The 27,164-nt window shown below is 41.3% G+C and overlaps 2 protein-coding genes across 4 annotated transcripts in view; one reads left to right on the top strand and one right to left on the bottom strand.

Annotated features, from left to right (window-relative positions):
* The window catches only part of ppih (peptidylprolyl isomerase H (cyclophilin H)), a 40,157-nt gene that overhangs the window by 10,477 nt on the left and 2,516 nt on the right, over positions 1-27,164 (bottom strand). The window contains exon 1 of one of the 2 annotated variants that reach the window (XM_045695188.2): positions 24,252-24,333. The gene's annotated coding sequence lies outside the window, so the exon portion shown is untranslated. 2 annotated transcript variants of the gene reach the window in all.
* Positions 1,003-5,452, top strand: si:dkeyp-100a1.6 (uncharacterized). 2 transcript variants are annotated; one of them, XM_082962046.1, is made up of 3 exons: positions 1,013-1,126; positions 3,417-3,495; positions 3,935-5,452. In XM_082962046.1, exon 3 carries the CDS (start codon positions 4,029-4,031, stop codon positions 5,100-5,102), a length of 1,074 nt encoding a protein of 357 aa, XP_082818172.1. In that variant the 5' UTR covers positions 1,013-1,126; positions 3,417-3,495; positions 3,935-4,028; the 3' UTR covers positions 5,103-5,452. The 2 variants fall into 2 exon arrangements, with proteins under 2 accessions (XP_014001658.1, XP_082818172.1); XM_014146183.3 differs by lacking the exon at positions 3,417-3,495 and having other exon boundaries at positions 1,003-1,126.

The following is a 27,164-nucleotide window of genomic DNA, read 5'->3' as shown; positions in this document are numbered from 1 at the left end:
TTTGTAATCATATCATATCTTTTTCACATGGTAAGACACTTTACGCAAATTAAATGACTAATAGGCTACTTAATGAAAACCTGTTCCCAATGGATTAATTAAGCAGTATCGACTGGTCGGGTTGTCATGATACTAGTTGTTATTGAGGTGAATAACTCCAGTCCGACGGCCTGATTGGTGTCACACCTTTTCTCCATCCCTAGCAAAACACAGCTGATTAAAATTGCATTCTAAACTGAAGGTCATGATTAGGTGACTATTGGAGTCGGATGTGTTAGCTGGGGCAAAAAACTGACACCAAATCAGGCCCTCTAGGAATTAAGACGATACTGAAATTTTCCATGGCAAAAAGGAAAATAAGAAGCGGACTAAACTCTTTCAAAACCTGCTTTATGTCAAATATTGTGCTACAGCTTTGAAATCCACCCCCTGTGAAAAGAGCCATTTGTCCCCAAGGCATCCCCGGAGAGCTTCTGTGTTAAACAAATATTGGAGGTGCAGGAGTCAACAACACCTCGCACACTTCGATTTTCTCGGTAATTTCCTCAAATCGCCAAGTGGATCCTTTGCGCCATGTATACCGGATAGGCCATAAATAAGCTTTTACCTCCTAGTATAGGTGTTCCTTTCATCACTGTTAATTAACCATTTGTTCAGGTTGAGAAAGAAATCTAGACCTGGCCCTCGATTTTACAGTAATCATTCGTGATGGATGTCTCGGGTTTGATCAGTGTTGTCCCCATATCGGCATCACAGCAGAGGTGCATGTTTGTAAGACACACTGACTCTTCAACAAAACAACAGTTTCTGCATGGTCTTAGTGGTGAATCTTCACCCCACCCAAAACTCAACAACAGGCTATTCAAAACTGAGAAATGGTAGTACCAGAGGGGGGAAGGGCAAGGAGGGTGGTTGTAACCGCCAGGTAGAATTACAGGTGTGTCAGGTTGGCTACAAGGCTAGTTTCTCCCTGAGCAGGTAATAGACCCACCCACAATGTAAAATTACCATATAATAAGGAAGTGCTTGCCAAACACTACTAGCCTGTTGCTAACAGTAAAGCACACACACCTGTTGATGCTGCCACTGGGATCTCAAACTACACATAAATTACCACGATTAAGAGGTAAGGCCTACTTGTAGTGTTCAAAAGATCACAGTATTACGTGGATTGCTAGCTTTTTCCATTGTCATCGTAAAACAATTCTTAAATTAGATTTATTTGTATTATTAAGTATAAGGCAGCCCTATCCCTGGGTTTGCAATAGAGCTGAGGGGTGGGGCTGGCTGAATGTAGCCTAATCATGCTCAAATTTATAGATGGCGCTATGGATGCAAGGACTAACATTCCATGAGATCAAAGTGATAGTTGATAAGCTTCAAAATATCGTTTCCTCTTTGAAGATTCCCGTATCTGGAAATATCTGGGTTGAGCGATAGCACTGTATCAAAAGAAGGCACGCATTTCCTCCTACCCGTAAACAAACCTGTTTTTTTATAGGAATGAATAGTAAAACGGATTGGATTGCCATACCTGAAATATTAGCTTTTGTCTAGCCTCAGGCAGTCACCAGTTAAGTATATAAATAATAGGCTACTGTATTTCCTAACACTTGAGGTTGGTGGACTCCAATGAGTGTTGAGGCATGCTACATGAGCGATTCCACGCCAGTGGGAGTGGAAACTATTTTTTGCATCTTAGATTGTTGTGAGAATTCTCACATAGGAACTTCATTGGGAGGACAGATTTTTAACATACTTTTGTATCACAAACCATTTTTGAGAAAAGCATAATCAAATTGTCACTTTTAGGCCCTTTTTAGACATATACATGTCTCCTGTAAGACCCTATGATCTATGATCTGTGAACCGTACATGACACAGGCAACATATTGGTGTCATTATAACATTCTCATAAATATGGAGTAAGCCTATGTATAGATTTTGAAATACACATTTTCACATTAATTTATTCAACATAAAATAATAATATCTTAAAACTACCCTTTTTGATTTTTCTTATTTTAAAGACATATTGTTTGTAGCAATATACTCTTCAAACTAGGGCTGGGCAATATGGCCTAGAAATCATATTTATATTTTTCAAACTTATGGGCGATTCATAACATTACAGTGCCTTCGGAAAGTATTCAGACCTCTTTACTTATTCGACATTGTTACATTACAGCCTTACTCTAAAATGTATTACATTGATGAGGAGGAAAATAAAATCAATCTGCACACAATATCCCATAATGAGAAAGCAAAAACAGGTTTTTAGAAATGTTGGCAAATTTTAAAATAAAACTGAAATATTACATTTACATAAATATTCAGACACTTTACTCAGTAATTTGTTGAAGCACCTTTGGCAGTAATTACAGCCTCGAGTCTTGGGTATAAAGCTACAAGCTTGGCACACATGTATTTGGGGAGTTTCTCCCATTCTTCTTCTCTGCAGATCCTCTCAAGCTCTGTCAGGTTGGATAGGGAGCGTCGCTGCACAGCTATTTTCAGGTCTCCAGAGACGTTCGATTGGGTTCTGGCTGGCCCACTCAAGGACATTCAGAAACTTGTCCCGAAGCCACTCCTGCATTGTCTTGGCTGTGTGCTTAGGGTCGTTGTCCTGTTAGGAGTTGGGCGAAGGTTCATCTTCCAAGCTCCCGAGTGTTATGGAGCAGGTTTCCATTAAGGATCTCTGTACTTTGCTCCACTCATCCTACCTTCAATCCTGACTAGTCTCCCAGTCCCTGCCGCTGAAAAACATCCCCACAGCATGATGCTGCCACTACCATGCTTCACCTTAGGGATGGTGCCAGGTTTCCTCCAGACGTGACGCTTGTCATTCAGGCCAAAGAGTTCAATTTTCATTTAAATCAGACCAGAGAATCTTGTTTCTCATGGTCTGAGAGTCTTTAGATGCCTTTTGGCAAATTCCAAGTGGGCTGTCATGTGCCTTTTACTGAAGAGTGGCTTCTGTTTGGCCACTCTACCATAAAGGCTGGATATGTGGAGTGCTGCAGAGATGGTTATCCTTCTGGAAGGTTCTCCCATCTCCACAGAGGACTCTCCACAGAGTGACCATCGAGTTATTGGTCACCTCCCTGACCAAGGCCCTTCTTCCCCGATTGCTCAGTTTGGCTGGGCGGCCAGCTCTAGGAAGAGTCTTGGTGGTTCCAAACTTCTTTCATTTAAGAATGGAGGCTACTGTGTTCTTGGGGACCTTCGATGATGCAGACATTTTTTCGCACCCTTCCACAGATCTGTGCCTCGACACAATCCTGTCTCTGAGCTCTACGGACAATTCCTTCAACCTCATGGCTTGGTTTTTGCTCTGACATGCACTGTCAACTGTGGGACCTTAGAAAAGGCACATACCTGTCTATATCATGTCCAATCAATTGAATTTACCACAGGTGGACTCCAAATCAACTTACAGAAACATCTCAAGGATGATCAATGGAAACATGATGCACCGGAGTGTTATAGCAAAGGGTATGAATACTTACATAAATAAGGTCTCTTTTTTTTGTTATACATTTGCAAAAATTTCTAACAACTTGTTTTTGCTTTGTCATAATGGGGTAGTGTGTGTAGATGGCTGAGGAAAAAAATGTATTTAATCCATTTTAGAATAAGGCTGTAACGTAACAAAATGTGGAAAAATGGAAGGGGTCTGAATACTTTCAGAAAATCTTTGAGAAATGTGAGAATTTCCAGAACAATCTGAGATACCAAAAATATCCGTTCACACTGGTGCCAACATACATTAGGGAGAGTTTAAGTTTCTTATTTTCGACTTCCATAAGGTGTTGTTATTTCTGTAGACGAGTCATGAAAAGCCAGGTAGTACTGATAACACTAGAAACAGTCTAATTTCTTGGTAAAAGCTGTTTGTAGATTACTGCTAACTGCTCCACTCTCTCTTCGACAGCTTTTTCCTGAGCATGGTGACGTCAACCGGAACATCACAGACCCAATAGGTTACTTCTGGGGCTGGGCTCAGTCTCAACGGCAAAAGCTTCAACATGCTGGCCATCATTGAGTCGTGGGAAGAGGAAGGGAGCTGCATCAAGGACAACACCAGCCAGTTTCTGTTCATCTTGCTGTTAAAGGTGGGCATGGACTGTATGGTCCTGTTCATCAGCCTGCGCCGGCTTAACACCTCCTTCATGGGCGTCTGTGGTCTCTCCGTCTTCCTGGTCGACGTGGCGTTGGCATGCGCCGTTGTGGCCGTTTGGCTACTAGGACCTGCCCGCTCCCCAGTGTCCATCTGCTTCCTCTTGGCGCAGGCCTCGGCCGTGTTCAACGCGCTCCCTCTGCCCGTGCTGGGCCTGGGGCTGCTGGACTACGCCACAGAGTCACGCTACACCTCCTGCCATGCCGCCCCTTGCAGGGCCTTGTGGAACTGCACCCTGACGCTTCTGGTGTGGGTGCTGGCAGGCGTGCGCTCCGGCTGCTCAGCCTTCACCTACCTCGTAGAGGTGGAGTACGAGGGAGGGAGGCATGCTTTAGGGTGCGTGGTGCAGGAGTCTGTGTTTGTAGTACATTTCTCAGTGGGGATCTCTGTAGCCATCTGCTGTGTGCTGATGCTGCACTACAAACGTCTTCCCTCGTGGCTGAAGGAGGCCAACAGGCTCTCAGAGCATAGCGACGACGTCAACCCAACGTCGCACAGCGACTTGAGCTTCAGGTATGCCATGTTCGGCCAGCCAGGGGCTGACAAGGATGAGGAGAAAGCACTGGCGGTGGAGACCGAACAGCAGAGGCACCCCCTTTACCTCGGACTGACTTTGGGCTTCAGCACAATGTGGGCATCATACCTGGTCATGTGCATTGCCTGTGAGCTCTTGGGCCTTGCGGTTCCCGCCTACATTGCAATCAACCTCCTGTGGTTGGAGTGTGCCAACAGCTTATTGGTAGGGCTGGTGTTCTGGCTCAAGAGCGACTGGCTGGGGCCGTACAGCGATCTTCCGGATGACATCTGCCAGTGGCAGGCTTACTGGCACTTAAGTAGAGGACCCGTTAGAGACTCTGAGAAACTTCCCAAGACTGTGTTCAGCCTGTCAGGCAAGGACAGAAACCCACTCCTGCATGTCTGAATTAGGCCAATCGAAAGCGGGCTTGGCTCATGATGCGAGATAAGCCTACTGTATTACCTTTACATTCCTTTGATGACGTTTGTTTCAGATATGAGGACAAAGAAAGCAATTATGCTGTTACATACTTCTACTTGTTAGTAAGCCTAGCCTATATGATTCTCAATAGTTCCTGCCCTTGATATGTTAACTGTATGAAGGGTGGTGCCGTTTGTTTAGACTAGCTCATTGTTACAACAAATACTTTCACTCTCACACACATCCAACAACATGGGGATAATAAAAGGACCTGCAACACTTTGTAGTAGTGTACTTTGTATGTTTGCTCAATAAACTCTCTGTACTGACTCCCACTCCTCGAGTTTCATGTTTCTCTGTTACAGGTTTTTCAATATGCTTTAGAGAAACTGGGTGATTCTCATTAAACTAGTTTTAACTGTCTGTAGCAAACTGAGTGGCAAAACCATGATGCATCTGCAAAAAAGCAACTATCATTCTGAAGACTAAGATGCCTAGTTTTTGGTAAAGTGTATTATTTTAAATACATTTTAGATTTCTGCCTGAATTTTGTAAAATTACCCCCCTAATTCTCATTACCGAAATGTGTCTGGATTAAATTCTCTGGTCATTTTCAACAATTTTAACTTGTTTGAATAAAAACAGTATGCTGTAGTTTGTCCATAAATAATAAAAATTCTATACTAGTTGAAGTTTCCATTAATCTATAGGTATTATGGAAAAACAGTGTCTGTGGACACGTCTCTCATTAAAGTAACACTTTTTCAAGTTCCTGTAAAAACAGTTAAATACATATTTATTCTCCCATGATGCATCATCTAGAGGAGTAGTCCTTTTGTATTGATTATATTCCTGTGGTCCAGCAAAATTAAGGCAGTTCACACAATTTTAAAAACATAATACATTCACAGATTTCACAACACACTGTGTGCCCTCAGGCTCCTACTCCTACTCCACCACATATCTACAGTACAAAATGTGTGTATAGTGCGCATGTTATCGTGTATGTGTGTGTATGCATGTGTCTATGTTTGTGTTGCTTCACAGTCCCTGCTGTTCCATTAGGTGTATTTTTATCTGTTTTTTTACTAATCTAATTTCACTGCTTGCAACAGTTACTTGATGTGGAATAGCGTTTCATGTAGCCATGGCTCTATGTAGTACTGTGAGCCTCCCATAGTCTGTTTTTGACTTGGGGACTGTAAAGAGACCTCTGTGGCATGTCTTGTGGGGTATGCATGGGTATCCGAGCAGTGCACAAGCAGTTCAAACAACATCTCAATACCTCTCATAAAAACAAGTAGTGATGAAGTCATTCGCTCCTCCACTTTGAGCCAGGAGAGATTGACATGCATATTATTAATATTAGCTCTCTGTGCACATCCAAGGACCAGCTGTGCTGCCCTGTTCTGAGCCAATTGCAACTTTCCTAAGTATTTTTTTGTGGCACCTGACCATGCGACTGAACAGTAGTCCAGGTGCGACAAAACTAGGGCCTGTAGGACCTGCCTTGTTGATAGTGCTGTTAAGAAGGTAGGGCAGCGCTTTATTATTGATATACTTCTCCCTATCTTAGCTACTGTTGTATCAATATGTTTTGACAATGACAGTTTACAATCCGGGGTTACTCCAAGCAGTTTAGTCACCTCAACTTGCTCAATTTCCACATTATTTACTACAAGATTTAGTTGAGGTTTAGGGTTTAGTGAATGATTTGTCCCAAATACAATGCTTTTAGTTTTTGAAATATTTAGGGCTAACTTATTCCTTGCCACCCACTCTGAAACTAACTGCAACTATTTGTTAAGTGATGCAGTCACTTCAGTCGCTGTAGTAGCTGACATGTATAGAGTTGAGTCATCCGCATACATAGAAACTCTGGCTTTACTCAAAGCCAGTGGCATGTCATTAGTAAAGATTACTTTTTTCGCCAATTGCCTAGACAGCTTCCCCAGGGAATTCCTGATTCTACCTGGATTATGTTGGAAAGGCTTCCATTAAAGAACACCTTATGTGTTCTGTTAGACAGGTAACTCCTTATCCACAATATAGCATTGGGTGTAAAGCCATTACAAACATTTTTCCAGCAGCAGACTATGATCACTAATGTCAAAAGCCACACTGAAGTCTAAGAAAAAAAGATTGAGGGAGGCTGTTATCATCAACTTCTCTGAGCCAATCATCAGTCATTTGTGCAAGTGCTGTGCTTGTTGAATGCCCTTCCCTATAAGCATGCTGAAAGTTTGTTGTCAATTTGGTTACTGTAAATTAGCATTGTATCTGGTCAAACACAATTTTTTCCAAAAGTTAACTAAGGGTTCGTAACAGGCTGATTGGTCAGCTATTTGAGCCAGTAAATGGCCTGGGGGCACACACATTGTAGTAGGCTGAAATTGAAAATATGGCAAATAGGAGTGGCAATATCATCCACTACTATCCTCAGCAATTTTCCATCCAAGTTGTAGGACCCCGGTAGCTTGTCATTGTTGATAGACACCAATAAGTTTCTCACCTCTTGCACACTCACTTTACAGAATGCAAAATGATAATGCTCGTCTTTCATAATTGGTCAGATATACTTGGATGTGCAGTGTCAGCGTTTGTTGCTGGCATGGCATGCCTAAGTTTTCTAATCTGGCCAATTAAAAACAAAAAATTAAAACAGTTGTTAATAGGGTTGCAAAGGGTCAGAAACTTTCTGGTAAATTTCCATGGGAAGTTAAGCCCAGGAATTTGGGGAATTTTGCTTAAATTCATCAAAAACGTTAGCTTACAACAGTGAACCTTTTTTGTGGAATACACATAAGGCAATTCTAGGTCTTGTGGCATATTTTTGTTAAACTATCCCCAATTCAATGGAATTGGAACCCTCTGCATGCACAGTGAATTCTTCCATCACATGTGCTGTGCACTCTTCCATCAAACGTACAGTCGTGGCCAAAAGTTTTGAGAATGACACTAATATTAATTTTCACAAAGTCTGCTGCCTCAGTTTGTATGATGTCAATTTGCATATACTCCAGAATGTTATGAAGAGTGATCAGATGAATTGCAAAGTCCCTCTTTACCTTGCAAATGAACTGAATCCCAAAAAAACATTCTCACTGCATTTCAGCCCTGCCACAAAAGGACCAGCTGACATCATGTCAGTGATTCTCTCGTTAACAAAGGTGTGAGTGTTGACAAGGACAAGGCTGGAGATCCCTCTGTCATGCTGTTATAGTTCGAATAACAGACTGGAAGCTTCAAAAGGAGGGTGGTGCTTGGAATCATTGTTCTTCCTCTGTCAAACATGGTTACCTGCAAGGAAACACGTGCGTCATCATTGCTTTGCACAAAAAGGGCTTCACAGCAAGCGCCAGGACCGCCTCCTAAAGTTGATTCAGCTGCGGGATCGGGGCACCACCAGTACAGAGCTCAGGAATGGCAGCAGGCAGGTGTGAGTGCATCTGCACGCACAGTAAGGCGAAGACTTTTGGAGGATGGCCTGGTGTCAAGAAGGGCAGCAAAGAAGTCACTTATTTCCAGGAAAAACATCAGGGACAGACTGATATTCTGCAAAATGTACAGGGATTGGATGGCTGAGGACTGGGGTAAAGTCATTTTCTCTGATGAATCCCCTTTCCGATTGTTTGGGGCATCCGGAAAAAAGCTTGTCTGGAGAAGACAAGGTGAGCGCTACCATCAGTCCTGTGTCATGCCAACAGTAAAGCATCCTGAGACCATTCATGTGTGGGGTTGCTTCTAAGCCAAGGGAGTGGGCTCACTCACAATTTTGCCTAAGAACACAGCCATGAATAAAGAATGGTACCAACACATCCTCCGAGAGCAACTTCTCCCAACCATCCAGGAACAGTTTGATGAAGAACAATGCATTTTCCAGCATGACGGAGCACCTTGCCATAAGGAAAAAGTGATAACTAAGTTGCTCGGAGAACAAAACATCGATATTTTGGGTCCATGGCCAGGAAACTCCCCAGACCTTAATCCCATTGAGAACTTGTGGTCAATCCTCAAGAGGCAGGTGGACAAATAAAACCCCACAAATTCTGACAAACTCCAAGAATTGATTATGCAAGAATGGGCTGCCATCAGTCAGGATGTGGCCCATAAATTAATTGACAGCATGCCAGGGCAGATTGCAGAGGTATTGAAAAAGAAGGGTCAACACTGCAAATATTGACTCTTTGCATCAACTTCATGTAATTGTCAATTAAAGCCTTTGACACTTATGACATGCTTGTAATTATACTTCAGTATTCCATAGTAACATCTGACAAAAATATCTAAAGACACTGAAGCAGCAAACTTTGTGGAAATTAATATTTGTGTCATTCTCAAAACTTTTGGCCACAACTGTACAGCTGATTCTCAAAATCTTGCACACTAATGAGATGCTATTGAGCCCACACTACTACACTGTCTGAGCCAAGGACTACATGCTTTCTGGTAAGTTTTGATTACAATACTGGGTGTGGTGAAAATATTTTATATGACATACATGATTTTTTGTTAACTAGTAAATAGTAGTAGTAATAGTGTGTTTAAAATAGTGTGTTTAAATCATTTATAACTTGTTAGCAATTTCTGCTAGTTCGTGTTTGCTACCATGTGGGTTTTAGCTTGCTTGAGCCTTCTGAGGAGTGTTCATTCACCTGTTTCCATACATGCTTCATTTTAAAACATTTATCTTACAAAGGAGTTGTTTAATCTAACTGCTTAGCTATTTATCTGTACATGGAATTGTATTTGTTTTACTCATTTTTTTCAAATCCTTACAGGAAAATGCCACGGGCACTATCTGATGTGTGGAGACATTTCACTGCAGCTAATGTAGAAGGAAAAGCTGTGTACATTTGCAAATACTGTGCCAAATCATATGTAAAGAATGCAACAAAGATGTAGAATCATCTGGCCAAGTGCATAAGGTTCCCTCAGCGCTCACAACAAGCAACCTCTGACAAAAGTCCCTCTACTTCTATTCGAGGTGAAAATGATGAAGCAGACACCTTATCTATAGCAACAGCTCATGGTCCTCCTTGAATGAGAAGTTTTTTTGACTCAATGGAGGAATGTAGTCAGAGAAATGCTGATGAAAGTCTGCTTGAGCTTTGTATGCAACTGGTTCACCTCTGATGCTCACAGGCAATGAGTATTGGAAGAGATTTCTGAATGTTCTTCGCCTAGCATACACCCCTCCAACCAGACATGCTTTATCTACTCATTTGCTGGATGCAGAGTTCAACTGAAGGTCAAGCAAATCATAGAGAAAGCAGACTGTATTGCAATCATCTCTGACGGGTGGTCGAATGTTTGTGGGCAAGGAATAATTAAATACATTATCTCCCCCCTCAATCAGTATTCTACAAGAGCACAGACACAAGGAACAGACACACCGGTCTCTACATTGCAGATGAGCTGAAGGCAGTCATCAATGACCTTGTACCACAGAAGGTATTTGCACTGGTGACAGACCAAGCAGCTTTCATGTTCGCAGCATTGTCTAAAGTGGAGGAGTTCTACCCTCACATCACACCCATTGGCTGTGCTGCTCATGCACTGAACCTGCTCCTCAAGGACATCATGGCACTGAAAACAATGGATATACTCTACAAGAGAGCCAAGGAAATGGTTAGGTATTTGAAGGGGTCATCAAGTTATAGCAGCAATCTACCTCACCAAGCAAAGTGAGAAGAATAAGAGCATCACATTGAAACTGCCCAACAACACCTGTTGGGGTGGTGTTGTCATCATGTTTGACAGTCTCCTGGAGGGGAAGGAGTCTCTCCAAGAAAATGACCATATCACAGTCTGCCGATATGGACAGCCCCATCAAGAGGATCCTCCTAGATGATGTAGTTTGGGAGAGAGTGGTAAGCAGCCTGAAACTCCTGAAACCTATAGCAGTAGCCATTGCACAGATTGAGGGAGGCAATGCTATCCTGTCTGTTGTTCAGACTCTGCTTGCAGATGTAAGAGAAGAAATCTGTACTGCCCTGCCCACTTCACTGTTGCTCCAAGCAGAGGAAACTGCAGTTCTGAAATACATCAAAAAGTGTGAAGACTTCTGCCTAAAGTCCATACACGCCGCAGCGTACATGTTGGACCCCGGGTATGCTGGCAAGAGCATCCTGTCTGGTGCAGAGATCAACAAGGCCTATGGTGTCATCACTACCGTGTCTCGCCACCTTGGCCTGGATGAGGGCAAGGTTCTTAGCAGTCTGGCGAAGTACACTTCCAAGCAAGGGCTTTGGGATGGCAGTCGTGCCAACATATCTCATCAGCCACCTGGTGGAAGGGACTTTGTGGATCTGAGGCTCTTTCCCCTGTTGCCTCCATCATCCTCCAAATCCCACCAACATCAGCCGCCTCAGAGTGCAACTGGTCCTTGTTTAGGAACACATACACACCAAAGCACTCAACAGGCTGACCAATAAAAGGGTTGAAAAATTGGTCACCATCTGGGCAAATTTGAGGTTTTTTGAGCCTGACAACGAGCCATCCTCAACCAGGTTGGAAAGTGACAGTGAAGATGAGGCCTCAGAGTCTGATGTTCAAGAGGTGGACATTGAGAAGGTCCAGGAAGAAGACATGGAAGCCTGACACGGAACCCAAAGCGGCTGCACGAGTGCGCCATCATGCATAAATGTATTTTGTCCCCCCACACCAAACGCAATCACGACACGCAGGTTAAAATATTAAAACAAACTCTGAACCAATTATATTATTTTGGGACAGGTTGAAAAGCATTAAACATTTATGGTAATTTAGCTAGCTAGCTTGCACTTGCTAGCTAATTTGCCCTATTTATCTAGCTTGCTGTTGCTAGCTAACTTGTCCTGGGATATAAACATTGAGTTGTTATTTTACCTGAAATGCACAAGGTCCTCTACTCCGCCAATTAATTCACACACATAAAACGGTCAACAGAATCGTTTCTAGTCATCTCTCCTCCTTCCAGGTTTTTTCTTCTCTTGACTTCATTGCGATTGGCAACTTTCATTAATTAGGTGCATTACTGGCACTGACCTTTCAGTCACCCACGTGGGTGTAACCAATGAGGAGATGGCACGTGGGTACCTGCTTCTATAAACCAATGAGATGGGAGAGGCAGGACTTGCAGCGCAATCTGCGTCAGAAATAGAACTGACTTCCATTTTAGCCCTTGGAAACGCAGATGCTCGTTGGCGCACGCGAGCAGTGTGGGTGCAATAATTGAATAACATGTATGTCTAAATTAATTTTGCAACGCGAGCGGTGTAGTCGGCCTGTGAAAGTAAGACAACCAAAGTTTTAGTTTCTAGACTATCATTTTACAAATGTTTGTTGAAAATGTTTTTGGGAGATACAATGGATCATTGGGGATCATTCATTCCCTTTCTTTTGTTGTTCAGTGAAATCATCCCATGTGAAAAGTCAACTCATTTAAAGTTCAATTTGGAACTAAATACTTTGTTGATTTCTATTGGAAGGATTTAATCATTTGCAAATGATGTCTACTTATGATGAGGTAAAATATTTAGGTTTCTGTCTCCATAAGATATGGTAAATGTATCCCAATGTAAAAAACATCTACATTTAAATGGTATTAATATTCATTTGCATATATTTCTGTTAATTCCCATATATTCCCACGGAAAGTTTCCACCTCTGAATATTCCCAAAAATGTGCAACTCTAGTTGGCAATGTCAGTTGGTTTTGTGATGAATGAGCTATCTGATTCAATGAATGATGGAGCTGAATTAGCATTTTCCCCCAAAATGTCATTTAAGGTGCTCCAAAGCTTTTTACTATCATTCTTTATGTCATTTATCTTTGTTATATAGTGTAGTTTCTTCTTCTTTTATTTCAGTTTAGTCACATGATTTATCACTTTGCAGTATGTTTGCCAATCGTTTGTGCAGCCAGACTTATTTGCCATTCCTTTTCCCTCATCCCTCTCAACAATTCAATTTTTCAATTCCTCATCAATCCATGGGCATTTAACAGTTTTTACAGTCATTTTCTTAAATGGGTCCATGCTTATTAGTAACTGGAATAAGCAATTTCATAAATGTGTCAAATGCAGTGTCTGTTTGCTCCTCTTTACACACCACGGACCAACAAATATTCTTTACATCAACAACATAGGAATCACTACAAAACTTCTTGCATGACCTCTTATACACAATATTAGGCCCAGCCTTTGGAACTTTCCCTAGATATGGCTACTATATTGTGATCACTACATCCGATGGATTTGGATACTGCTTTCAAACAAATCTCTGCAGCATTTGTAAAGATATGATCAATACATGTTGATGATCTCATTCCTGTACTGTTTGTAACAACCCTGGTAGGTTGATTGATAACCAGGTTGCAGACACTAGTTACAGTCTGAAACGTTCTCTTGAGTGGGCAGCCTGATGAAAGCCAGTCAATATTTAAAAATCACCCAGAAAGTAAACCTCTATTGACATCACATACATTATCAAGCATTTCACACATGTTATCCAGATACTGACTGTTATCACTTGGTGGTCTATAGCAGCTTCCCACCAGAATGGGCTTTAGGTGAGGCAGATGAACCTGCAGCCATATTACTTCAACAGAATTTAACATGAGATCCTCTCTAATATTTACAGGAATGTGGTTCTGAATATATACAGCAACACCACCATTGGCATTTCTATATTTTCTGTAAATGTTATAACCTTGTATAGCTACCACTTTATCAAAGTTATTATCTAAGTGAGTTTCAGAGATATAATTTGAATGTCATCTGTTACTAGCAAATTATTGATTTCATGAACCCTGCTACATGTGTTAACGTGGGCTATTTTGAGCACTTTTCTTCTGGGATGCTTAATTGTTTTTATTACTTTACTGCTTCCTACTAGGGCACACCGGCTCAGTGCTAACAGTATAAATTGGGTTCGTAGGCACACGATCACAGCATACAATAGCTGTAGGATCAGCAGAGGCATTCAGAGCAGTTAGAGAGACATACATTATGTTACTTATATTGCGTCTACCGACACTCCTGGTGTAATGTATATTTGCTGAAGCATTATGACAACTCTGCATCACAATGGTAGGGATTAACTGAGCTGGGCTTCATTGATAAGTCATTGCCTCAAAGCAGCCTCATAATGCTGTGAAAGGATCCATGAACCCAAATGATTTGGGTGGATCCCATCCTCCTTATAAAACGTGTTTTGTTTCCAAAAGGTATCGAAATTGTCCACAAAAGTTCCACCCATTGAGCTGCAATAATCAGGTAGCCAGTTGTGAAGAGAAAGAATCCTGGAGGAGCATTCAATGCCACGATTCAGAGAGGGCACAGGGCCAGATATGATGGGTCTTTTGTTAGTGTCGAGCAGAGAGTCAATCTTTAAAATCCAGTTTCAACTGTCAAGGGGTCTGAATTTGATCACAAGTTCATGAATTCGCATATGCGCCTTCAGAATTAGACTCTTATTCTCAAAACACCCCCTTTACCCCACTTGACCTTCTCATTACCGAAACGGCTAAAAAGCTCAAAATTGGGAAAAAGTCAGAAGCATTACCTTAGCAACATGGAGGCATGAATGGGCTTTAGTGATGTGGTTAATTCTTTGCGGACTCATAAATGGCCGTTTCCTATTATTTGCAGATTGAGCTAATATGCTGACTCGACACAGCTACATTGCGTGCACGAGCGTTGCAACACAAAATAAATGCATGCGTACATGTTATTCAAGAGCTCTAAACTAGAACATGGTTGTTTGAGACGCTGCAGCTTTCTGCAAGTCCCGCCTCTCCCATCACCTAACTGGTTCTCACATCGAGCATACTTCCTCTAAACAAAAGCCAACGTGGGTGCTTGAGATAATGACAAGAGATTAATCGTGGAAGGATAGAAGTACTTGCTTTTAAATGACAAGGCTTCAAAATTTTACAAGGATCCAGGGGGAAAAAAAGATGTGGTCTAGATAGAATGCAAGAACCATGCTAATTTCAGGTAAAGTAGAAATCCTCCATAGCCGAGAGAGTTAAGCAAGAGACCTTTTTAATTTCCTTGGTTGTTTTTTTAGTTGGTGGAATGGTAGTTTTAAAGTGTAGCCTAAACAAAGAAAACCAATGAAGATGTCAAAGATGAACATACTGTCACATTTTAATAAACAAATCAGGTAGAATTATTTTAACTAGAGACATACACAGTGTAATTAAGTAGGCCTAGCTCCAACCATTCTGTCTTGGAAAACAATTCTGCCTGCCAGAGGTGAAATACTTGATCAACTTTTCCCTGACAGAAACAGCCTCCTGGCCTGCGCTGTTGGCCTGGATGGCTATGCCTCATCCCTGTCCCACTCTGTTGTAGCCAAATCTCCACACCACAAGGCTTTGTGAGGAAGATATATAGGATCTATATACAGTGGGGGGAAAAAGTATTTGATCCCCTGCTGATTTTGTACGTTTGCCCACTTACAAAGAAATGATCAGTCTATCATTTTAATGGTAGGTTTATTTGAACAGTGAGAGACAGAATAACAACAAAAAAATCCAGAAAAATGCATGTCAAAAATATTATACAATTATTTGCATTTTAATGAGGGAAATAAGTATTTGACCCCTCTGCAAAACATGGCTTAGTACATGGTGGCAAAACCCTTGTTGGCAATCACAGAGGTCAGACGTTTCTTGTAGTTGGCCACCAGGTTTGCACACATCTCAGGAGGGATTTTGTCCCACTCCTCTTTGCAGATCTTCTCCAAGTCATTAAGGTTTCGAGGCTGACGTTTGGCAACTCGAACCTTCAGCTCCCTCCACAGATTTTCTATGGGATTAAGGTCTGGAGACTGGCTAGGCCACTCCAGGACCTTAATGTGCTTCTTCTTGAGCCACTCCTTTGTTGCCTTGGCCGTGTGTTTTGGGTCATTGTCATGCTGGAATACCCATCTACGACCCATTTTCAATGCCCTGGCTGAGGGAAGGATGCTCTCACCCAAGATTTGACGGTACATGGCCCCGTCCATCGTCCCTTTGATGCTGTGAAGTTGTCCTGTCCCCTTAGCAGAAAAACACCCCCAAAGCATGTTTCCACCTCCATGTTTGACGGTGGAGATGGTGTTCTTGGGGTCATAGGCAGCATTCCTCCTCCTCCAAACACGGCGAGTTGAGTTGATGCCAAAGAGCTCCATTTTGGTCTCATCTGACCACAACACTTTCACCCAGTTGTCCTCTGAATCATTCAGATGTTCATTGGCAAACTTCAGACGGGCATGAATATGTATTCTTGAGCAGGGGGACCTTGCGGGCGCTGCAGGATTTCAGTCCTTCACGGCGTAGTGTGTTACCAATTGTTTTCTTGGTGACAATGGTCCCAGCTGCCTTGAGATCATTGACAAGATCCTCCCGTTTAGTTTTGGGCTGATTCCTCACCGTTCTCATGATCATTGCAACCCCACGAGGTGAGATCTTGCATGGAGCCCCAGGCCGAGGGATATTGACAGCTCTTTTGTGTTTCTTCCATTTGCGAATAATCACACCAAATGTTGTCACCTTCTCACCAAGCTGCTTGGCGATGGTCTTGTAGCCCATTCCAGCCTTGTGTAGGTCTACAATCTTGTCCCTGACATCCTTGGAGAGCTCTTTGGTCTTGGCCATGGTGGAGAGTTTGGAATCTGATTGATTGCTTCTGTGGACAGGTGTCTTTTATACAGGTAACAAGCTGAGATTAGGAGCACTCCTTTTAAGAGTGTGCTCCTAATCTCAGCTCGTTACCTGTATAAAAGACACCTGGGAGCCAGAAATCTTTCTGATTGAGAGGGGGTCAAATACTTATTTCCCTCATTAAAATGCAAATCAATTTATAATATTTTTAGACATGCGTTTTTCTGGATATTTTTGTTGTTATTCTGTCTCTCACTGTTCAAATAAACCTACCATTAAAATTATAGACTGATCCTTTCTTTATCAGTGGGCAAACGTACAAAATCAGCAGGGGATCAAATACTTTTTTCTCCCACTGTATCTGGCCGCAGGGATCCCGAATGCCTTCTCCACTGTCATTCTAGCTCAACAGAGACAATAGTTGAATATTTGTTTCACGTAGCTGATGTTGTGCCCGGCCTATGGCCTCATCAGGTAGGGCCAAGGCTTTACATTAAGATTTTTCATTGGTAGCACCGGTGCGCCCAACTTTAAAAAGTTAAGAGCATCACATGAAATTTAAGAGAACCAGAAATGAATACTTCCTTGATTGAGATACAGCCTTTATGAATTCTAGCTACTTTCGAAAGCACACTTTGTGCCCCTACAAACTAATACAGGGCATTCAGAAAGTATTCAGACCCCTTGACCTTTTTCCAAATTTGTTACATTTCAGCCTTTTTCTAAAATGGATTAAATTAATTGTTTTCCTCATGAATCTACTACACACAATACCCAGTAATTACACAGCGAAAACAGGTTTTTAGAAATGGTGGCAAATGTATAAAAAAACAGACACCTTATTTACATAAGCATTTACACCCTTTGCTATGAGACTCGAAATTGAGCTCAGGTGCATCTTGTTTCCATTGATCGTCTTTGAGATGTTTCTACAACTTGATTGGAGTCTACCTGTTGTAAATTCAACTGATTGGACATGATTTGGAAAGGCACACACCTGTCTAAATAAGGTCCCACAGTTGACAGTGCATGTCAGAGCAAAAACCAAGCCATGAGGTTGACGGAATTGTTGATAGAGCTCCAAGACAGGATTGTTTCGAGGTACAGATCTGGGGAAGGGTACCAAAACCACTATGCAGCACTGAAGGTCCCCAAGAACACAGTGGCCTCCATTCTTAAATGGAAGAAGTTTGGAACCACCAAGACTCTTCCTAGAGCTCGCTGACGACCAAACGGAGCAATCGGGGGAGAAGGGCCTTGGTCAGGGAGGCGACCAAGAAACCGATGGTCACTCTGACAGAGCTCCAGAGTTCCTCTGTGGAGATGGGATAACCTTCCAGAAGGACAACCATCTCTGCAGCACTCAGCCAATCAGGCCTTTATGGTAGGGTGTCCAGACAGAAGCCACTCTTCAGTAAAAGGCACATGACAGCTCGCTTGGAGTTTTCCAAAAGGCACCTAAAGACTCTCAGACCATGACAAAGAAGATTGTCTGGTCTGATGAAACCAAGATTGAACTCTTTGGTCTGAATGCCAATCGTCACATCTGGAGGAAACCTGGCACCATCCCTACGGTGAAGCATGGTGGTGGCAGCATCATGCTATGGGAATGTTTTTCAGCGACAGGGACTCGGAGACTAATCAGGATCGAGGGAAAGCTGAACGGAGCAAAGTATAGAGATATCCTTGATAAAAACCTGCTCCAGAGCGCTCAGGACATCAGACTTGGGCAAAAGGTTCAACTTTCAACAGGACAACGACCCCTAAGCACACAGCCAAGACAAAGCAGGAGTGGCATGGGGACAACTCTGAATGTCCTTGAGTGGCCCAGTCAGAGCCCGGACTTGAACCCAATAGAACATCTCTGAAGAGACCTGGAAATAGCTGTGCAGTGACACTCCCCATCCAACCTGACAGAGTTTGAGAGGAACTGCAGAGAAGAATAGTAGAAACTCCCCAAATACATGTGTGCCAAGCTTGTGGCGTCATACCCAAGAAGACGCGAGGCTGTAATCACTGCCAAGGGTGCTTCAACAAAGTACTGAGTAAAGGGTCTGAATACTTGTGTAAATGTGATGTGTCCAGTTTTAACATAACTTTTTTTTTTACGGTTTCTGCTTTGTCATTATGAGGTATTGTGTGTTGATTGATGGGGAAAACTATTTAATCCATTTTAGAATAAATCTTTAACAAAATTTGGAAATAGTCAATGGGTCTGAATACTTTCCGAATGCACTATGTAAAACTGTAAATACATTAGTTTATTATAAAAGCTAAAATGTTGATATGAATACCTGTCATTGAAATGTTATGTCATATAAGCCATATGTGGAATATTAGGTTTCTACATTTTACGCCGTCTCTTTAAAAACATTAAGTTTGTCATGAAAGATCTGTCATTTAATCATTGATCTCCTGAAGAAACGTTGTTTCTGTGACCCCAAATGTTCAGATATACTGGTAAAGTTAGTCAATGAGGTGACATGACTGAACAAAATCTAAATAACAATGTTGCGTGGGTAATATAGGTCAAATCCGTTAACCTGGTTGGCTAGAGGCAAGCAGTTCTCTGAAGTAATTGTGCAACCATGACGCTAACGAGAATCTCGGGCACTCGGAAACAACGGTAGAGCGATGCCTTATCATTACCACAATTATCTGGGAGATCTTTTTCAAAGTCGCACAGTGCTCCCAAACAAAACTCCTGGTCGCACAGCTAAATATTTTGCCGCATATGCAACTAAATTGGTGGCACTTTAGAGCCCTGGGTAGGGCTTTAGAGGGAATGCAGCATTCCCCACCATTGCGTATGGTATATTTCCCAACTCTTCACACCCAGGCAGAAAGGCATCTTGGGGCACCTGCAGGGTTTTTGACCACATTCCCCTTCCAATTGGAGAGTTGGCATAGACTCCGGCGTTTCTCCAAAACCCCCCAACTTGAATAGCTGTGAAGCGGTAGTTGGCATCCACAAGGGCGAGTAGCACCACAGAAAGGGTTACTTTATAATTAATAAAGAAACATCTCCCTGAGTTTGATCATAATAGGTTTTCTGTCAACCAATCCCAAACAATTGGGAACATTTTTTCTTAAACTCTTGAGCAGTTTGAATCTAGGTTTCCTCAGTGAGTCACGGCAGATTGAGAGGAGGATGGATGCTGACGACATATGGCCTCAAAAGGTCTCCATAATCGATTCAAAGACGATAGGTGAAGGCCAGGCTGAAAATAGAGCCTCCAGATGCCAAGTACCTGGTAATGACAAAATAAATATTTGGTTATTGGTTAACAATCATGTCCATTTTACTCTTCACAGATGTTGAATTGTGCAAAACCAGACGGAAGTCCCCCCATGACACTTTTGTAAGGTATCTACGTAAGACCCACCCAATGGTTCTGGGGTAAACAATCAGAAAGAATGGAAATGCATGAAAATATGATCATTCTTGATAGCTTACATCTAGCCAAGAAGGTAAGTTATAATACATTTGAATTGATTACACATTTTATTGGGCACTGAATACTGAACCTCAAGGTCTGCTGTATTGCTAGCATTATTTCCTACCTGCTAAGTCACTACCTGATCAATTAATGTCAACTGAATTAGTGATTATATCTCAGTCCCTTGTACTTACCCATGTTACCACTCCTCAATCGTGGTGAAATCAGAAGAATCGGAATACATTTTCCACTCAAAAATGTAACCAGGAAAAGGCATTAACCACATCGTCCTGCCCCCAAAGTAATATAATTGGTTCAGAGTTTGTTTTGATATTTCAACTTGCTTGTCCCGATCGCTTCTGGTGCAGCTAGACAAAAGCAAAAATGTGCAAGCCTGCGTACGAGTGTGGCCGGTTTAGCCAATATTTAAGGGCCTCATTACTAAAACACAAATTTGATTACCATGTAATTGAGGTCCGTTTTGGCAACGCAAACCTTTATAATTTAGGTATTATGCTAATTCTAATGTATATTTAATGGGTGTGCTGTGTTGGTAACTTTATTTACTTGAACCACTATTTACAACTATTGTATAGATTTTTGGGTAAAACAACATTAATTTGAATAAGTATGGTTTGTCCCCCCCAGAAAATGGGGTGTACAAACCCCATGTAACTTACTTCAATACAAAATCTGCAGTTTGTGTTTCAGCAAAGAGCAATCCCATTTTACATTTAAGTCATTTAGCAGACGCTCTTATCCAGAGCGACTTACAGTAATGAATGCATACATTTCATACTTTTTTCACCCCGTACTGGTCCCCCGTGGGAATCGAACCCACAACCCTGGCGTTGCAAACACCATGCTCTACCAACTAAGCCACACGGGACCCAATCCCATCACTTAAAGGAGGATATCCCCCATTTTGACTGTTATCGGTTTTCACACTTACATATAATGCTGTTCGACAACCCAAGACAGTTTTTGGTCCATATCTCACATATTTAGATACAATATGCCTATAAAGTATTATCCAATTTGCCCATAGGATCCCATTCAATCCAGAAATGCATCTAAAAAACCTTACAACCACACCTATCCACGTCCTAATACACCAATATCACCTGTAAAAGACTTAACAAAAAAACATTTTAATTCCCTTTGTTACCCTTAAGTCATGCATGTAATTACAGTACTTATACTGAAATAAGGGATATTTTAGTATGATGCAAATAATTTGGGATTAACAAATGATGCTGATCATTTGTTGGATTACTGAATCTCTGAAAGAGATTAGTACGGTTTTTCAATGGCAAACACTCATTACTGAAACATGCAGTCTCATCTCCAAAACCTGCTCATCATTACCGTAATGCACCAATATAAAGGAAAAATACAATTTAAAACCTATACTTTAGCAATGTTCACTTAATGTAATAGTGTGATTTTGTTCTTTATCCAAATGTGAACATTAATCAGACAACAGTTTTCAGCTGTGCTAACATAATTACAAAAGTGTGTTCTAATGATCAATTAGCCTTTTAAAATTATAAACTTGGATTAGCTAACACAACGTGCCATTGGAACACAGGAGTGATGGTTGCTGAAAGTGGGCCTCTGTACACCTACGTAGATATTCAATTTTTTTTTTTTAATCTGCCATTTCTAGCTACAATAGTAATTTACAACATTAACAATGTATACTGTATTTCTGATCAATTTGATGTTATTTTAAATGGATAAAAGAAAATAGCTTTTCTTTCAAAAACAAGGATATTTCTAAGTGACCCCAAACCTTTGAACGGTAGTGTAAATATAATAATAACAGTAATGAGATAAATGAAATACTTTTTAATAATGACATTTTCAATATTTGTATTTTCAGTGTTATGTTTAACTCCGGCCTTTTCATTAAGTAAGAAATGTTTTTAAAATATTACACATTGATTTGTTTAACTTTTTTGGACTTGGTAATGAGCAGTAATGAGAATTTTTGCGTTGGTACTGGAAATAGTGGTAAAATGAATAATATCTGATCAATAAATAAAAAGTATGAAATTGATAAGTACTCTCAGTGATCAAAGAGGAAATTGTGAAAAATGACACTTGAAAATTGTTTTGTCAAATGTCAATTTTGTGAGAATGACCTTTCTTTTTAGGACAATGGTAGAGACTTTCTTGTAGGTCTGGTTTGTCCAGAAATATGTGGTGTATAAAACAAACTGTCATAGGTCTATTTCTTGTTTTACAAACTAACTTCCTCACAGTGACTACACCGTTTGCAAATTCAATGATGCATTACAACTAAGGATACATCAACCTCAATCTTTCAATGACAGCCAGGCCTATTGTGCAGGAATAAGATGGAGTATCCTATATCCACAATGTGCCAAATGACTCATGCTTACTTTTTTCACTCATATAGCTTCAACCGAGTATAATGAAACAAAGGTAGTGTGTATAATGTACGGTTTACAGACCATTATGTATAGGTCTAAAAAGGGCCTAAAATTGCCACTTTATCTCAATTTTCTTAAATATGGTTTATTTTACAAATGTAAAAAGCATATCAAGCATCCTTCCCCCCCAAATATACTGAACAAAAATATAGAAACGCAACATGCAACAATTTCACTGAGTTACAGTTCATATAAGGAAATAATTCTTTAGGCCTTAATCTATGGATTTCACAAGACTGGGGAGCCAGGCCCATCCAATCAGAATTAATTTTTCCCGTACAAAAGGGCTTTATTACAGACAGAAATACTCCTCAGTTTCATCAGCTGCCCAGGTGGCTGGTCTCAGACGATCCCGCAGGTGAAGAAGCCGGATGTGGAGGTCCTGGGCTGGCATGGCAACACGTAGACTGCGGTTGTGAGGCCGGTTGGACATACTGACAAATTCTACAAAACGACGTTGGAGGCTGCTTATGATAGAGAAATTAATATTAAATTCTATGGCAACAACACCGGTGGACATTCCTGCAGTCCGCATGCCAACTGCACACTCCCTCAAAACTTGAGACATCTCTGGCATTGTGTGACACCTGTGTAATGATCATGTTGTTTAATCAGCTTCTTGATATGCCACACCTGTCAGGTGGATGAATTATCTGGGCAAAGGAGAAATGCTCACTATGAGGGATGTAAACAAATTTGTGTACAAAATTTGAGAGAAATAAGATGTGTGTGTGGAAAATGTCTGGCTTTTTTTTTTCAGCTCATGAAACATGGGACCAACACTTTACATGTTGCGTTTATATTTTAGTTCAGTATAAGTTTCTGTGAGAATTGCCAGAACAATCTGAGATACCAAAAATATTTTGGGCTATGCAACCATGGAATGGCCTATATTGACCATGAGAAAAGACTGCTACTGTACAACAATGATTGAATTGAGCCCCTAGTGTAGTCCTACACACAATTAAAAACCAGCTTTAAGTCATCAAATGTGATGACACAGTCCAGCCCTTTCCTGCCAAGTACGCTGTGTGTTTTTCATAAAGTGACAAATGTCCAACTGCCCTAACAAAATTCACAATATTGTTAACAGACTCCATCTGCTGGTCATGTCAAATGGGCAATGTCCTCATGAGTCATGACCAAACGTTCTTGTGTCAGATTACATTAAAATATGAACGGCTGCCTATTATTTAGTGTATCTGGTGGAGAGGAAAGAGTCAAATTCCAAATGAATTGGTCCTCTTACCAAAGGAAAACTCGAATCTGGACCTCGAAACCAGCCCAGTTCCACTGCTGATTTTCATTCATTCTTCCCTCTAAACAAGGACTGATTTAGACCTAGGAGTGGACGCCACACAACTCTGTGCAGTGGGTGCAACAGAAAACCAGCACTATTAGTCTGGACCTCCAGGCTGGGATTCGAACACCCCTGACCTATAGTCCTGGAGACCCATAGCCATGCTGACTAGGCTAGGAGAACCGCAATGCTAGCTAATAAATCATTGGCTAGTCTGATCATTACTATCTGCATTCCAGCTGAGCGATAGTCGTCGATAAGTAGCTAGTGTAAAGCATTCCAGGCAAATGTTCTACTAACCTGTGCTTGGCGATAGCCTACCTACTTTGTCCTCAATTCAGAAGAAAATTGTATCTTGTAAATGTGTGTCCAGTTGCAAATGGTTCTCGATAAACCAGACAATTCAGAAAAATATTAAATCCACATTTTGCACTGAGTGAGCAGTTCCCTCACCATTTCACCTGCCAGACATGTTGCATTTCACAACATCTTTGCAGGAACTAGTCGTTTCTACGCCACGTGGCCATGGCCACGTTTAGAAGTAGATAACAGCGCATCAGACATTGCGACCAAAACAAAGACACACGAAAGCTAAATGTTTTATTTGATACAAAATGTGGATTTAATATCTTTCCGAATATTCTCTGGTTTTTGGAGAACCACTAGCCCTTATTCATAAAAATCTATTCCATTGCATTACATTGAGCCATTGGACATCCCCTTTAGCCTTGTGATGGAAATGCTCTGTCTCAACACAAATACGCCTGGCATGCGATACAACTTTAAAAACACTTGGAACTTAACTTTCATATAGGCGAGAATTCAAATATATATATATATATATATAAATAATACTTGTAAAAAGATACAGTTAACTGTACGCAGTTTAGGAAAGTTGCACCCTGCTGTATTTTGAGAAACGCGATCTAGACGGAAATATAAAATTGAATGGTCCATTGGAAATGCAACTGCAAAGTGAGAGGTTGTGTCATAGCGAGGCAGTGTGTAAAAACAGCTGGGTGCTACTTTGCTAAACCGCACACAGTAAGCCTATCTTTTATATTTGAAAGATTATTTCTTGCTTATATGAAAGTTCCAAAGGTTTCCGAAACCTTAACTCTAGTGAGGGTTAATAACCTTTCTTAACTTTAAAACAGAGTGTTGGGATTGTAGTTCATTAATTTCTACATTAACTTTGTCCAACGAACCATGGCGGGATTAGTGCATACAAGTTAGTGGTATTCAATCGTCACTGCCCGCACCTGCTCGCCCGTCCAGCATCACTACTCTGGACGGCTCTGACTTAGAATACCTGGACAACTACAAATACCTGGGTGTCTGGTTAGACTGTAAACTCTCCTTCCAGACTCACATTAAGCATCTCCAATCCAAAATTAAATCTAGAATCGGCTTCCTATTTCGCAACAAAGCATCCTTCACTCATGCTGCCAAACATACCCTTGTAAAACTCACCATCCTACCGATCCTCGACTTCGGCGATGCCATCTATAAAATAGCCTCCAACACTCTACTCAACAAACTACATACAGTCTATCACAGTGCCATCCGTTTTGTCACCAAAGCCCCATACACTACCCACCATTGCGACCTGTACGCTCTCGTTGGTTGGCCCTCGCTTCATACTCGTCGCGAAGCCCACTGGCTACAGGCTATCTACAAGTCTCTGTTATGTAAAGCCCCGCCTTATCTCAGCTCACTGGTCACCATAGCAGCACCCACTCGTAGCATGCGCTCCAACAGGTATATCTCACTGGTCACTAGAGGTCGACCGATTAATCGGAATGGCCGATTAATTAGGGCCGATTTAAAGTTTTCATAACAATCGGTAATCGGTATTTTTGGCCACCGATTTGCCGATTTTTTTTTTATTATATATTTTTTTTTAACATTTATTATTATTATTATTTTTTTTTTTACACCATTATTTAACTAGGCAAGTCAGATTAAGAACACATTCTTATTTACAATGACGGCCTAGAAACGAGGGTGAACTGCCTTGTTCAGGGGGGATTCGTTTTTGCAACCTTCGGTTACCAGTCCAACGCTCTAACCACCTGCCTTACATTGCACTCCACAAGGATTAACAGGCTGACTACTTGTTACGTGAGGGCAGCAAGAAGCAAAGGTAAGTTGCTAGCTAGCATTAGACTTATAAAAAAAACTATCAATCTTAACATAATCACTAGTTAACTACACATGGTTGATGATATTACTAGTTTATCTAACGTGTCCTGCGTTGCATATAATCGATGCGGTGCCTGTTAATTTTCACTGAATCACAGCCTACTTCGACAAACGGGTGTTGATTTAACAAGTGCATTTGCGAAAAAAGTACTGTCGTTGCACCAATGTACCTAACCATAAACATCAATGCCTAACAGGAATATTTAGACTTAGCCACCCGTTAGATAAAATACGGAACGGTTCCGTATGTCACTGAAAGAAAAAAAACGTTGGTTTTCGAGATGATAGCTTCCGGATTCGACCAAAACAACGCATACAAAGTTGTATAGCGGCAGAATAAGATACCGGGTAGGGAGTGGTCTATTTCATTGCGTTTTTCACTCATCACGTTTATTCCGAAAAATATCTCTCCTCACATGTCTGTTTGCCTATGGACAAACATTAAGAATAAGCTACGTGGCGAGTTGATGCCTATTCGGCAGCTAGTTAGCTAGGTTTGTATGCATTGCTACTTTGTATGCGTTGTTGGTTGGCAACCTTTTACTTTAAATTTTTTGGGACAGATTCCTGTTGGAACGTTCCACAAATTATACCCACCCCTTCAAGCCTGTCAACTCCCAAGATTAGGCTGGTGTAACCGATGTGAAATGGCTAGCTAGTTAGCCGGGTGCACAATAATAGCGTTTCAAACGTCACTCGCTCTGAGACTTGGAGTAGTTGTTTCCCTTCCTCTGCATGGGTAACGCTGCTTCGAGGGTGGCTGTTGTCGATGTGTTCCTGGTTTGAGCCCAGGTAGGAGCGAGGAGAGGGACGGAAGCTATACTGTTACACTGGCAATACTAAAGTGCCCAAAAGAACATTCAATAGTCAAAGGTATATGAAATACAAATCGTATAGAGAGAAATAGTCCTATAATTCCTATAATAACTACAACCTAAAACTTCTTACCTGGGAATATTGAAGACTCATGTTAAAAGGAACCACCAGCTTTCATATGTTCCCATGTTC

This window comes from Salmo salar, chromosome 15 (genome assembly GCF_965601325.2).
Source record: "Salmo salar chromosome 15, fSalSal1, whole genome shotgun sequence".
Lineage (NCBI taxonomy): Eukaryota > Metazoa > Chordata > Actinopteri > Salmoniformes > Salmonidae > Salmo > Salmo salar.
Note: the sequence above shows the minus strand (reverse complement) of the source record. Positions and strands in the feature narration are given on the sequence as shown.